Source organism: Zonotrichia albicollis, chromosome 3, assembly GCF_047830755.1.
Source record: "Zonotrichia albicollis isolate bZonAlb1 chromosome 3, bZonAlb1.hap1, whole genome shotgun sequence".
NCBI classification, from domain to species: Eukaryota; Metazoa; Chordata; class Aves; order Passeriformes; family Passerellidae; genus Zonotrichia; species Zonotrichia albicollis.
Genome location: NC_133821.1, coordinates 12264341 through 12276323, shown reverse-complemented (window position 1 = coordinate 12276323; position 11983 = coordinate 12264341). Strand labels below are relative to the sequence as shown.

The 11983-nt window shown below is 43.3% G+C and overlaps 1 protein-coding gene across 1 annotated transcript; it reads left to right on the top strand.

Annotated features, from left to right (window-relative positions):
* Positions 1-610: 610 nt before the first annotated feature.
* CFAP36 (cilia and flagella associated protein 36) lies at positions 611-11188 on the top strand. The gene is made up of 10 exons (XM_074536666.1): positions 611-823; positions 4967-5031; positions 5933-6034; positions 6443-6557; positions 7445-7532; positions 8256-8307; positions 9117-9234; positions 9479-9648; positions 10063-10215; positions 10844-11188. The coding sequence occupies exons 1-10, from the start codon at positions 673-675 to the stop codon at positions 10928-10930; spliced, it is 1101 nt and encodes a 366-aa protein (XP_074392767.1). The 5' UTR covers positions 611-672; the 3' UTR covers positions 10931-11188.
* Positions 11189-11983: the final 795 nt, after the last annotated feature.

The window sequence follows — 11983 nt, the reverse complement described above, 5'->3', positions numbered from 1 at the left end:
AAATTACCTTAATTTTAGTGGAGAAAAGGAATATACCACAACCGCCTGCCCTAAGAAATACCCAAAAGATTAAGCATCAATGTAAACCTTCTTACCCATTGCCTTGTAAATGATTTCCTAATTCCAGCACTTTCAGGTTTTTGCAGCATTACTGAGTTACAAATTATCCATGTTCTTATGAAGGCCTGATGAACTATTTCATTAGAATTAGAGCACCACCTTCATCAGCTAACAAGGAACATATTATTGTTTGCTCACATGGTAAAATAGGGGATAACAGGAATTTTCCATCATCTGGCATAATTCTTTAATAAAATTTAAATATATAAGCCCAACGTGGACTGCACTGTGAAAGTGCGGGTGAGGGAGGCACTGTTAGAACAGCGGGGGCTCTCCGGAGGACTCAGGGCTGTATTTCCCTCACATCCCGGCTATCCCCGAGCACAGGGAAGCCTGGCTGACCCGCCTGTTCCCGTGCTCCATTTCCCTCAGCACCCGCGACCAACAATCTCCGCAGGCGCTCATTTTTCCTCTTTCCATTGCTGTGCAGGACCCGCTCGTCAGGCGGCCGGGAATCTTGCGGCCACTCCCCTCGGCCCCGCCGCTTCCCGCCGCGCCGCATTCCCGGGAATGCCGTGAGGGCGGGCGGCTCCCGGCCCGCGGTCCCGCCCCATGACGCCGGTTGCCATAGCGGCCGCGCCGCTGGCCATGGCGGCCGGGGAGGAGGACGACGTGGAGTGGGTGGTGGACACCATCGCCGGCTTCCTGCGGGGGCCCGCCTGGTCCATCCCCATCCTGGAGTTCATGGAGCACAACTGCGAGGGTGAGCGGGGCGCCGGGCGGGCGGGGCGGGTGTCCCGGGGCCGTGGCGGGGCCCGTCCCGGTGCGGTGTCCCCGCGGCCCCGGGGCTCTCTGAGCGGGGGCGCGCACTCGGCCCCGCCGGCCGCGCTCCCCCGCGGGCACTGCCCGGACCCGCGGTGTGCCCCGGGCGAGCCGAGGGCCAGGAGGTGCCGTTCGCATCCATGAGCTCGTCCTGGGATTATGGCGTGAGCTCTCGGCTGACACCGAGCGAGCGCTGCACCCTGCGGCGCCCCGGACCCCGGCACGGCCTCCAAAGCTCTCCCAGAGCCGGGAGTTTCCCTTAGGAAACCGGTCCGGACAGCCGAAAGCGCAATCCTGTCAGTGCGAGGAGAAGCAGAGGAGGAGAAGGCCCAAAGTGAAATTCCTGCAGCCTTGTGAATGCTGTCAGTTCAGAGGTGGAAACCCCTGAGTTTTAGTGCCTCGCAAACATGACACTCAGCACTGTCAGTGGTTACCGGCAATGCTTTGTAGGTGATCCTGTGTGTGAGTTTAGCTCAGAAACAACTCCAGTTCAAACTTCCATTTCTTCCTTTGTCTTCTTGAGACCATCCAGGCGTAATTTGGGGAGCAGCCTGGGTGAAGTGGAAGTAGAGGCAGTGAGGAGGGGCCAGGATTGCCCTGTGGCCAGGGAAGGCCTGTGCAGGTTTGGATCTGCAGAGGGGGAAGGAGGAAATAGAGTTTCTAATGCAGAGATTTGTCTAAGTTACTCCTGCTTATAGAACAACTTCTGCTGCCAAAAAACACCCAGATCCTTACAGTAGCAAAGTAATGAGAATTTGGGCAAGTCTGAAAGCAGTGCCTAAGGCCTTTGGAAAAACAAAGGCAGCTTTTGTTTGTGATTCTTGGAAAGGAAATTGCTTCTCACTTTCTTCCTGAATTGTTTCTAGCTCCCCAAACTTTGCATGAGGCACGATTGTCATTAATCTGTACAGCTTTCCCTGTTAAAACTGGGAGAAGAGGAAGGGAAAGCTCCTGGAGCATTCACAGCTAGGAAGGGTTAGAGAAACCTGGAAGCTTTGTCCTGGAAAATCTGCCTGAACTTGGGGTGGGCTGAATGCTCTGGTTACCTTGCAAAGGGTCTGGGTTTAGCTATCGAGGGAATTGATTTATCCCTCTCAGGAGCAATGATCCCTTCTCCTTAGGAGGTTGAGGGGAATTTACTGACAGTAAGAAGATTTGTGGAACCGCTGTAAATTTCCACCTAGCGTGAGGCAGGCTCGTGCTGGCCTGGGACTGACACACTTGGGCAGGACAGAGTCCTTTGCACTCCCAGAGCATTTCATCTTTGGTCTGGACAAGCAAATCAGCAACACTCTGATTAAGTGACAATGATTTGTGACTCCTCGAAAATACAATTTGGATTTTGGTAATTGGTGTGTGAGGAATTCATTTTAGAACTGTAGTTACTGTACTGTACTGTACTGAATTGTAACTGTAGTTACAAGTCCTTGCACTTCAACTTGTAAACTTACTGTAATAGCAAACACTTATTTGTTAATAAGTGTTTTATTTGTTAATAAGTTAATTTCCTTTTACATCAAACTGAAATTAAATAGAGGGGTGTGTATCATCCCATTTGAGGGGTCCTAGCCAAGATTTTCAGTTTTAACAAGAAGATAATGAGTGCCTCCAGGACATCTGTGTCCCCTGGCTTGTCCTCACGCTGTGGGGACATACACATGAACCACATACTGTGGTTCTTAGACCTTTATTCCTGTTGGGCCCCCAAAGACCGTGCCAAACCCTAAGGAATAATGACAACGTGATTCAGAAGCCCTGACTCAAGGAAATCCAAGGTCTCCGTTCCAAGTCCTCCTTAAAGCCACTTAGCTGCGAGGAGATGCTGACTGCAGCTTGCTTTACTTGGCACTGCACCTCATCCCTGGTGTCCCCAGGCTGGGGACAGAGCACAGGCTGTGCCAGCCTCCCACTCTGCTCTGCAGGAGGAGCATCCCCAGGCCGTGCCAGGGAGCTGTCACCAGGGCTGGCATCCCTGTGCCACCCCTGCCTGGCATCCCTGTGCCACCCCTGCCTGGGATCCCTGTGCCACCCCTGCCTGGCATCCCCGGGGCAGGAGGGGCGGGGGAAAAGGGCACAGGTGGGAAAAGGGGAACGCTGTGGGCTGCAAGAGCTGGGAGTGATCCCCAGCCAGGAGGAGACAGCTGAGGCTGTCAAGTGTCTTCACTCTCCTGGGTTTGGGAATACAATTGTGAAAAATGCCAGGCACTTGTTTTTAAGATTTTAAAAGTTTAATAGTAATATAATGGTTATAAAAATTGTAATGCAATTAGAGTAATAATAATTTGGACAGTTTGGGTTGGGACAATGAGACAATAGAAACAAAGAGTCACGGACAGTCTGGGTACCTTTTTCTGGGCAGCATAAGCCTGAAAAAAGACCCACGTTAACAAAGGATTAACCCTTAAAAACAATGACCTGTTGCATATTCACACACCTCATCCATGATGCATAAATTCCATTCAAACACAGGATTCTGTCTGGGCAGTGTCAGCTTCTTCCTCTGAATCCTGACAGCGCCTTTGAGGCAGGAAGAAGTTCATTTCTTCTGATAATGGAGCAATAAATTCTCTTTCTCTGAAAGATTCAGATGTCCTGTGGCTTCTATCTCAGTGCGAGTCCTTTCTTAGAAAAGTCTCCTATACAGCACAGTTTCTGTTTTAACATTTTGTTGTAACCTAAAACTATATTTACCACACTACTTAAGAGAATTAACACAGCATTACTTTCTAACACAACATATGTAATATTCATTTTAATATTTGCAAAAAGCAAATAATAAAATATGCATTTTCATAAAATATGCATTTTTCACATGGTGGTTGCATAGAACTGATATCTATAATACGTCCCCTACCATTTGAATTTAATCCTAGATATTTGTAAGCCTTTTATTTTAATTTCTTCATTAAAATTTTTGCCCTGTGCAAAACCCACAAGCAATGTTGGTTTTCCAAAGTATGATTAAAAAGCAGATTTTCCTCTGCTTTTGGGGGAAAAATGAAATGTGTGATTGGATTTCTGTCATTGCACTTCTGTGTCAGAAAGTGATGCTGCTTCAGGAGGTACCACCTGAGCCCACACTGTCCCTCAGGGCTGTCACAGCTGGCAGAGATGTTGGATGCCTTCAGAAAATCACGGAATTTGTGTGAAGGTTGCGCTGGTTCCACAGGCACCAGCACCATCAGAGATGTCACTTGCACATGAAGAATAAACCACACCAATTTAAGCACAGTTCCCATTCTTCACATGACTTCAAAGGATGTTCCTGGCAAGTGGCTTGTCCAAGTGGCTAATCTTGGAGGGGATTGAGGCAGATTTATTTCTAAGCCTCTGCTTTAATTGCCAGGTTTTACATTACCTCTCTTAGTTGTTGGCATGAAAAAAATGTAAATTAACCCCTCCCCCAAACTTTAGTTTTCAGCTCTTATTTTCTGCTTCTTCCACATATTCTGCAGCACGGAGATCATGAGCTTGAGTAGCTCCAGTCAGGGATTTTAATATGAATTTACATGAATATGATTAACATGGCCTATAGTATAGGAATGTCCATTTTTCCTACATCAGGATAGATATAATTAAAATATAAGTTAACTGCACCACATTTCCTCTTTGGGTTTATCTGGACTCATTTTCCTGTATCACCCTTGGCTCCTCACTACATGAATGACATTTAAAAAATGCTGTAAATCATTAATAAAGAAATCTTCCATGTAAATACGTGAAGAGTGAGAAATTTCCTGCTTGATGTGATAAACAACAACCTTACACAGAATCAGGGGGCATTTCCTATATTAAAACTTACTTTTTAGTGAATGTATCTGCTGAATCCTCAACTTGCTTACCAGTCATTTTTGAAGATACATTTTCCCAATATTAAATTATGCAGCTTAATTACTTTCAATTGTCACAAGCAAACACTTAGGCTGAGTGTGTGGAAAACCACGGGGCTTTTATCAATCATGGCCTATATTTTAATTGACTAAATGTATTACCCTGTAAAGGTTAATCTTGCTGTTTAGGGTGTAAGTTAATTTGTGGTGGTTTGTACACTGACTGCAAAATGTTTCTTCTTCCCCCTGCTCAGTTTTTGATGATGAAGAAGAAAGCAAGTTGTCTTACACAGAAATTTATCAGGAGTACCAAGCTCTGGTGAGCATTATTCACTATCTGTGCTAAATTTCTAAGCAAAAGAATTTAAAGTGTTAAATGAGTATTTAGATTAATTCTAACTGGGTTATTGTTGTTATTCAGTATTTTTCCATGTGTTATTTAGAAAGTCTGTGAGTTGTAGTTGTCACATGCATTTATATGCCTAAAGACCAGGTCTTTCTATAAATAGAAAAGAAACTGTGACACACTCTTAGGCTGTTTTACATATTAATCATTAAAATTAATATATCCACCACCTTCAAGATTGTATTTATAAGCTTGATAATGTTATTTTCTGTCAAGTGAAAATGACAACCAGCAGGATGTCTGAGAACACTCACAACTCGGATTTTGTTCACTAATGAGTCTGGGAAATCTTTTGAATTCTCTTTCAATTATCAGAAAAAAACTGCAGGAGATTTTTGGAGCTTAAATACCTATAAAATAGTACATGCAGATTTCTAACACTTTCTGTAATGAGGCTGGAGAATACATGATATTAAATATTATTATTCATATTGATTGAATAAATACAAACCAGCATTCATTTCTGCTCTGACCCTAAAGGCTTTCAGGCACAGCCTGGCAAAAAGCCTTTTATTTTCATCAAAAAGCCATGAGGAATAATGGCCAGGAGTCTGGGGAAAAGGTGCACGGGTGAGAGTCCTGGAAATTGGAGAAAATATGTTAGAGAGTCATCAAATTCAGCAATAAAAATGCTCACTTTGAACAGTTTATCAAAACAAATAAAGCTTGAAATAAAAAAAATCAGTTCTGCTATTGTAGTTACTTTCCTTGGAGTTTATAAACCCCAGCAGCAGAAAAGAATAGACAATCATGACAAAAATTCCTCTGATTCTCAGGGAAAACCACAGAAGGTAAGGATAATCCTTTCTTCCAGGTGGAGAGATTACTAGAGGACTACCTTAAAGAAGTTGGAATTAATGAGGAGAAATTTCAAGAAGCTTTTTCTTCTCCTCTTGCAAAGACCCACACCTCCCAGGTATTTGCCTTCATGAAGGAATGGATGGATTTCATGCTTAGCTTGATGTCTCCCCTAACACAGCTGGCAGGAGATGAAACCTGGATGGATAAGTTTTCATGGTGAAATTGTAATTTTCAATTGAACTGTAGCTGAAAACTGACACTGGGAACCCCAATTTTGTCATAATATTCTAATATTGTCAGAATGTAACTGCAGGCATGTTGATCTAAAGACACAACCCACCAAGTTATATTTCCTGGCCATGAGCTCTTCTTGGGTATCTGGAAAAACAGACAGATAGGAGAATGAAATATAATTATTAAAAACATGCTCCCAGAATTGAAAAATCAAGCTAATTTCAAACAGACTGAGCTGGGTTGGGATTTCTGTGGGGGTTTAATTTTGTGCATATCTTTCCTCCCACAGGCCATTCTGCAAACAGTGTTGGCAGCAGAAGATTTCAGGCTATTTAAAAAAATGATGGTACAGAAAAATATTGAAATGCAACTGCAAGCAATTCGAATCATCAAGGAAAGAAATGGTGAGCAGTGCTGAATGTGGGGGTTCTCTGCTGAAGGATTTCAGTGGTTTTTTGCTGACTCTTTAAGCCATTCATAAATGAGTGTTGGATGCTGGTTCTGCTCCAGTTACAGGAGAACACCCAGCTGAAAATACAGGGATTTCATTCCTTAGTCCTTGCTTGCACTCCAGTGACAGCTGTCTGTGCTGTAAGGGTAACAGATTCTTCAGGTCTCTTTGTCTGAATTTCTCTGTGAAACTTCACAGAGTTTTCTGTGGCAGAATTTCTGAGTTAAGGCAGTCAGAGCAGTTCCTCAAAAGGAGCAATACCACCTGCTGGAATTCTGCTCCCTGCATGGCAAGGATGTTGTAGTGCCTGCTGTGCAATTCACACTGAAAAACCCATTCAGGAAGCACAAGTTAAGGCCTTCATCATCCTCATGTGTGCATGAGAAAGCAGAGAAAATAATCCACACCCAATTTTGCTGCTCTGTTGGTGCTTCTGCAAGGATTTTAATCCCACTCCTTACTTCCATGTCTTTCATTTTACTTACCTCTTACTCTGAGTGTTCTTCAGAGAATCATTTTAAATTTCACCTTTCACATAAAGGCTACAGTTGGGAGTGGTTCAGGTGGCTGAATTGCAACAGGAAATGCCACAAATGTCAGTGCAGAGCTTGACTTAACCTTTAATGCCAAAACTTTCATTGCCAGAAATCTTTGCCTTTTTCCTAACAGGATTTAGGATGTTTTCGTCTGGGATCTTTGTGGGAACAGTTCACATGGCTTTGGTTTTGTGAATGTGATTTTCTTTTGTTTGGGTTTTTTAAAAATTTTCTTTTCTTCTCTGCCAACTGGAGCACAAAATCATTTTCCTCAGAATACTGCATAAATCTTGTTTTCTTCCAGGTGTAGTGCCTGAGTGTTTGACAGAGGGTTCTGATGTATTCAGTGAAATTGAACAGGAGGAAATGAAAATACTCAGGGAGGTTCTAAGGTAGGAAATCAATCAGTTCCACTTTGTTATCTTAAAATACAGGTCTGTAGGACCTAACTCTTCCAGCCTTTTGCAGGAAACTGCCTTTATCTTACAGATAACAGGAATATTCTTGTCAACATCCAGAGGGAAAATGGGTGGTGCTGGGCAGTGGGTGTGCTCAGGAGTATTGAAACAGTGAGGGAGAACTGTGGCTGTGATCTGAGAGGTGTGGTACAAACTCTGCAGATTCTACTCCACTCCCAGTTCACAGAAACAAATAATAGCAGATTAATATATAATATATATAACCATTATCTAATATAATGTATATAACCATTATATATATACACCAATATATAACACCATATATATATTATATAAATACCATATATAACCATTATCTGATATAACCATCCAGGTTATATTAGATAATGCTATTTTCCCTCTGGATTCTGGGAATACTTCCCTTCCTGCCTTTAAATTAGCAAAAGGGATAGATAAATCCTGGAAATTCTTACACAATTATTTTAGCACCAGGGTAGTTGAGTGGGCTCTTATGTGTTTATCCCAATTATTTATTTCTATTAAGTCTAAAGTCATGGAAACATTTTGGATACTGACAAATTCACATTACCTTGTAATTGCTTTGATAGTCCTCAAATATTGAAGCAGTGTTAAATTTCCCTGAAAATCACTACCACTAAATGAGTTTTGAGTGTTTCCTTGTGTTTATTGTTACAGACAATCTAAGGAAGAGTATGAAATAGAGCAGGAGAGAAAGAGGACTGAAGAGGTGAGTGCCTTACCTTTGTGTGTGGGTTATGGGGATGATAAGGAATGCCCTGATATTCTGTCCTGGCTGTCCCAGATCCCTTCCATCAATGCAATATCCCACAAGCATTACAATCCCTGCTCAGCACCTGAACCCTGAAATCCCTGCAGATCCAGGGAGCAGCTGAATTGCTGATATTGTCAGGATCAAAGAGCCTTCAAAGTGTAAGCTGCTTGCAGATGGCAGCACTCCTAATCCCACAGGAATTCCCTTCAGGATCCCTTGATAGACAGTGCAGTTATTCATTAAATGTTCACAAGAGAGAACTAATCAGCAGCACCCAGAAATCCTCTCCAGAGACCATCCCCGGGTGTCCATCAGAGTAACCCACAGAGGAAGGAAGCTGAATGGAAATGGGGAGTGTCCAAACTGTGGAATCATGGCAATGAACCCCCCTTGATGGGAAATCAGGCAGGTGTTATCCAGATCTCTACAGACCACCAAGAACAGCAATATTCCTGATAAACAAGCCAGATTGCAGAGCCCCCAGTCAAGTTCACCTGCCACAGAAGGTGACAGTGTTCAGTGATATGGTTTTTGTTAAAAGAATGTTTCAACACAAAATTTCATATTTTAATGAATGCCATGGTTAATCAAGAGCACAGACAATTTCTGGGCAGAAATTCTGAGGGAAGGGCTGGATTGTCTGTAATTTAAACAATTCAGTTTTTATTGGAACTTCTTGTGGGAGATTCCTTTGTGTGGCCAGTTCAGTACCTGGGGTGCAGAAGATTTTGTAACTCTTGGCTTTGTTTGTTTTCTAATTCCAGGCACGTGCTAAACACAAAGCTCCAGATGTTACCCACCAATTTCCTGGAGATTCAAGAGAAGCTGTAACAGCTCAGGAATCCACTGAGGGAGCTGAGCAAAGTCCAAAATGCCCATTAGGTAACTTTGGGGGGAGTGCAGTGCTGATGGGCAACGTGATGCTGGTTTTAAATGATTCAAGAATCCACTTGGATCAAGATTTTAACAACTTGGCTGGATAAGGCTGTGAGTAAAGTGAATTTTCCTACAGGAATGCCTTCCAACATGGCATGTCTTACTATTCCATGATGTTCTGCTCTGATTGATTACTTTTATCTCATGTATATCTATTCTTTCTAATTGTTTTCTGTGTAAAATTACTTAGAGGGATCTCATAAATCTACAAAAGAAGACCCCAAACCAGTTTGCCCAGTACAAAAAGGAATTGAAAACTTACCCCAGCCCTCTTGTACCAAGGGGAAAGAAGACACTAAGAAAAGTTCTGCTGGGAAAGGTTCAAAGAACACAGTGCAAAAAGCTGGGGTGAAAGGACCTGTAAGTTAAAAACAAATTTAAAAAAATGGCAAACATAGAACTAGAATGCAAAAAGAGAGGATTACATGTAAAATATATATTTAAAATAGTATTATATTTTAATACAGAATTTCTCTTATTGCAATCAGTTGGATTTGGGTTATTTTGGTTTTTTTTTAAACAAATATGTAAACACTTTGATGTTATTCACAGTTCAATTAGCACAAATTCAGCTCATGATTTCTGGTTTCAGAGTAGAATTCAGCATTCAGTCCTTTGGTAATTTCTTAGGAGACAGCTCTGATTTGAAGCCTCAACTTGGATTTGTTTGCACCTGGTAATTTTGGAAGCAAATAGGATATAAATTGTGCTTTTCTTTCACAGGACATTGATATAAAATAATTAATTTCAAAATTTTAAATTTTTTTCCCCCAGGATTTATCAGAAACTGAAAAGCAGCAGCTGAAGCAACGTGAGGATTACCTAAAGAAAAAACGAGACCTGCTGCTGGCTACGAAGAAAGACTCAAAAAATAATGCACCAGCACCCAACAGTGATCAGAGAGAGGAGGAATCCCCTCCCAAAGAGGTGAAGCTCTTTCATAAAAACCTTTCAGTGCAGGTGTCCGTGCTGCTGCTGAAGAGTGGAATGGGTTACAAAGAATAAGGGGGAAATATTTCCAACTTCCTGGTTTTGCAGAAGTTTCAGTGAGGGAGTTGGCATTGGTTGGCTTCAGCATCATCAAACCCTGCTAATTAACTTCACTTTATGAATGGATAAAATGCCAGTTTGCTCCTGGCCCCTGACCTACTGTTATGGGCTCCTCAAGGATTTTTTTTCTTTTGCAAATGCTTGAAAGCTCTCTGAAAACAGAGGAAAATACTGGGAGACCTTAAACCCCTCTTACATTACAAAACAGTGTAGTAACTACTCTGTTTCTAACCCAAAAATCAGTACTCTCCTTTATAAAGTACCTAAGGGTGTGAACTAAAGCCCAAAGTCTTTCTGTTGCCTCAAATATTTTTCAGAGTTGCTGTGCATTCAGTGATGCTCAGAAGTGCCTGGGGAGCCTTCAGGACAACTGCTGAGCAGGAGCTGAACTTGGGGCTCCCAAAACCCAGATCAGGGCAGGGTGGTGGGGGAGCCCCATGCACCCCTCTGCTCCATGCTGGGGCTGCTGGTTCTCATTGCAGTGTTGTTTTCACTCTGATTTTAGGAAGTGTCAGAAGAGAAGCAGAGGCTGCTCCAGAAGAGGAAGATGCTTGCAGAGAAGCTAAAAGAAGAAGTCATTAATAAGCGGTAGTTTTAAGAGCTCATTGCTGACCCCAAGAACACAGGGATGTTTTAGAGTAAATTACCAGTAAGTGAAGGGATTTCCAATCTTGCCCTGGGATTTATAGAACTCTCAGACAAGCAGCTCAGTACCTGGTAACTCCCTATTGCAAATGCCACTGAAGCACACCATGAACACTCGTTTTCCAGAGTGCTGGGAACTCCCTGACTGTCCAAGGCTGTGCCAGCACTGCAGAGCACAGCCCTGCTCCAGCCCTGAGCCACCACAGGGGAAGGAATTCCTGTGGCAACAGCTCCGAGCTCAGCATTGGAACTTGGTCATGTCAGCAGTGCAGGAGGTTCCTTTCATTAGCCCATTATAAACAAATGGCTCTTTCTCAGCTGTGCAGTGAAATAAAGTCTGGTTTCACAAGGAAATGCACCCTCGACCACCTCATTTGTGAGAAAGCCAAGGTACCTTGGGGGTCAGCACATTCACAAATTAACTCCAGGTTACAGAGCTTTACAGGCTTTGGGGGCAGTTTCCCAGGTCCCAGTTTGCAATAAATGCAACTTGAAATAAAAGTAGTGCAAAGCTGGGACTGTTCCCAGCAGTTCACTGCCAGAGTAGCAGAAATCTTTTTTAAAAAGTCCTTTTCTGGTTTGGCTTTCACAGACTCAAAAAGAAGCCAGGAGAGGTCACCCTTTGCCATTGGCATGGCCTCACTGAGAGGTCACCCTTGGCCGTGACAGGCCACGGCTACTCACAGCGAAGAGACAAACCCACCCCTTCCAGTTTCATGGAGTTTTTATTAAAATAGCATTTAGAACTGGTACATGTATGGCAGTGGAAGGGCCCACAGAGGAGAACATCCGTGGTGCCCACGAGGGCAGATGGAGCCAGCACCGAGGGGTGACAGCCCCAGGGAAGAGGCAGAGCTGGGTCTCACCTTCTCTTGGGAGTGCAGGCTGGTGTTTAACAGGATAGCTGCTGCCACTTCAGCCAGTCCTTTCCTAGGAACTGTAAAAATTCATGCCATTCTTGGTTCTGCTGTGAGGCCAGCTCCTGTTTGTGTGAGTGTGG

What these genes read in the sequence shown, in the direction of transcription:
- CFAP36 (XM_074536666.1), top strand. Translation starts at nt 673, where the DNA reads ATGACGCCGGTTGCCATAGCGGCCGCGCCGCTGGCCATGGCGGCCGGG. An exon ending in ATCAGGAGTACCAAGCTCTG is followed by an intron (nt 5,032 to 5,932) that starts GTGAGCATTATT and finishes CCTTTCTTCCAG; the next exon opens with GTGGAGAGATTACTAGAGGA. An exon ending in AAGTCCAAAATGCCCATTAG is followed by an intron (nt 9,235 to 9,478) that starts GTAACTTTGGGG and finishes AAAATTACTTAG; the next exon opens with AGGGATCTCATAAATCTACA.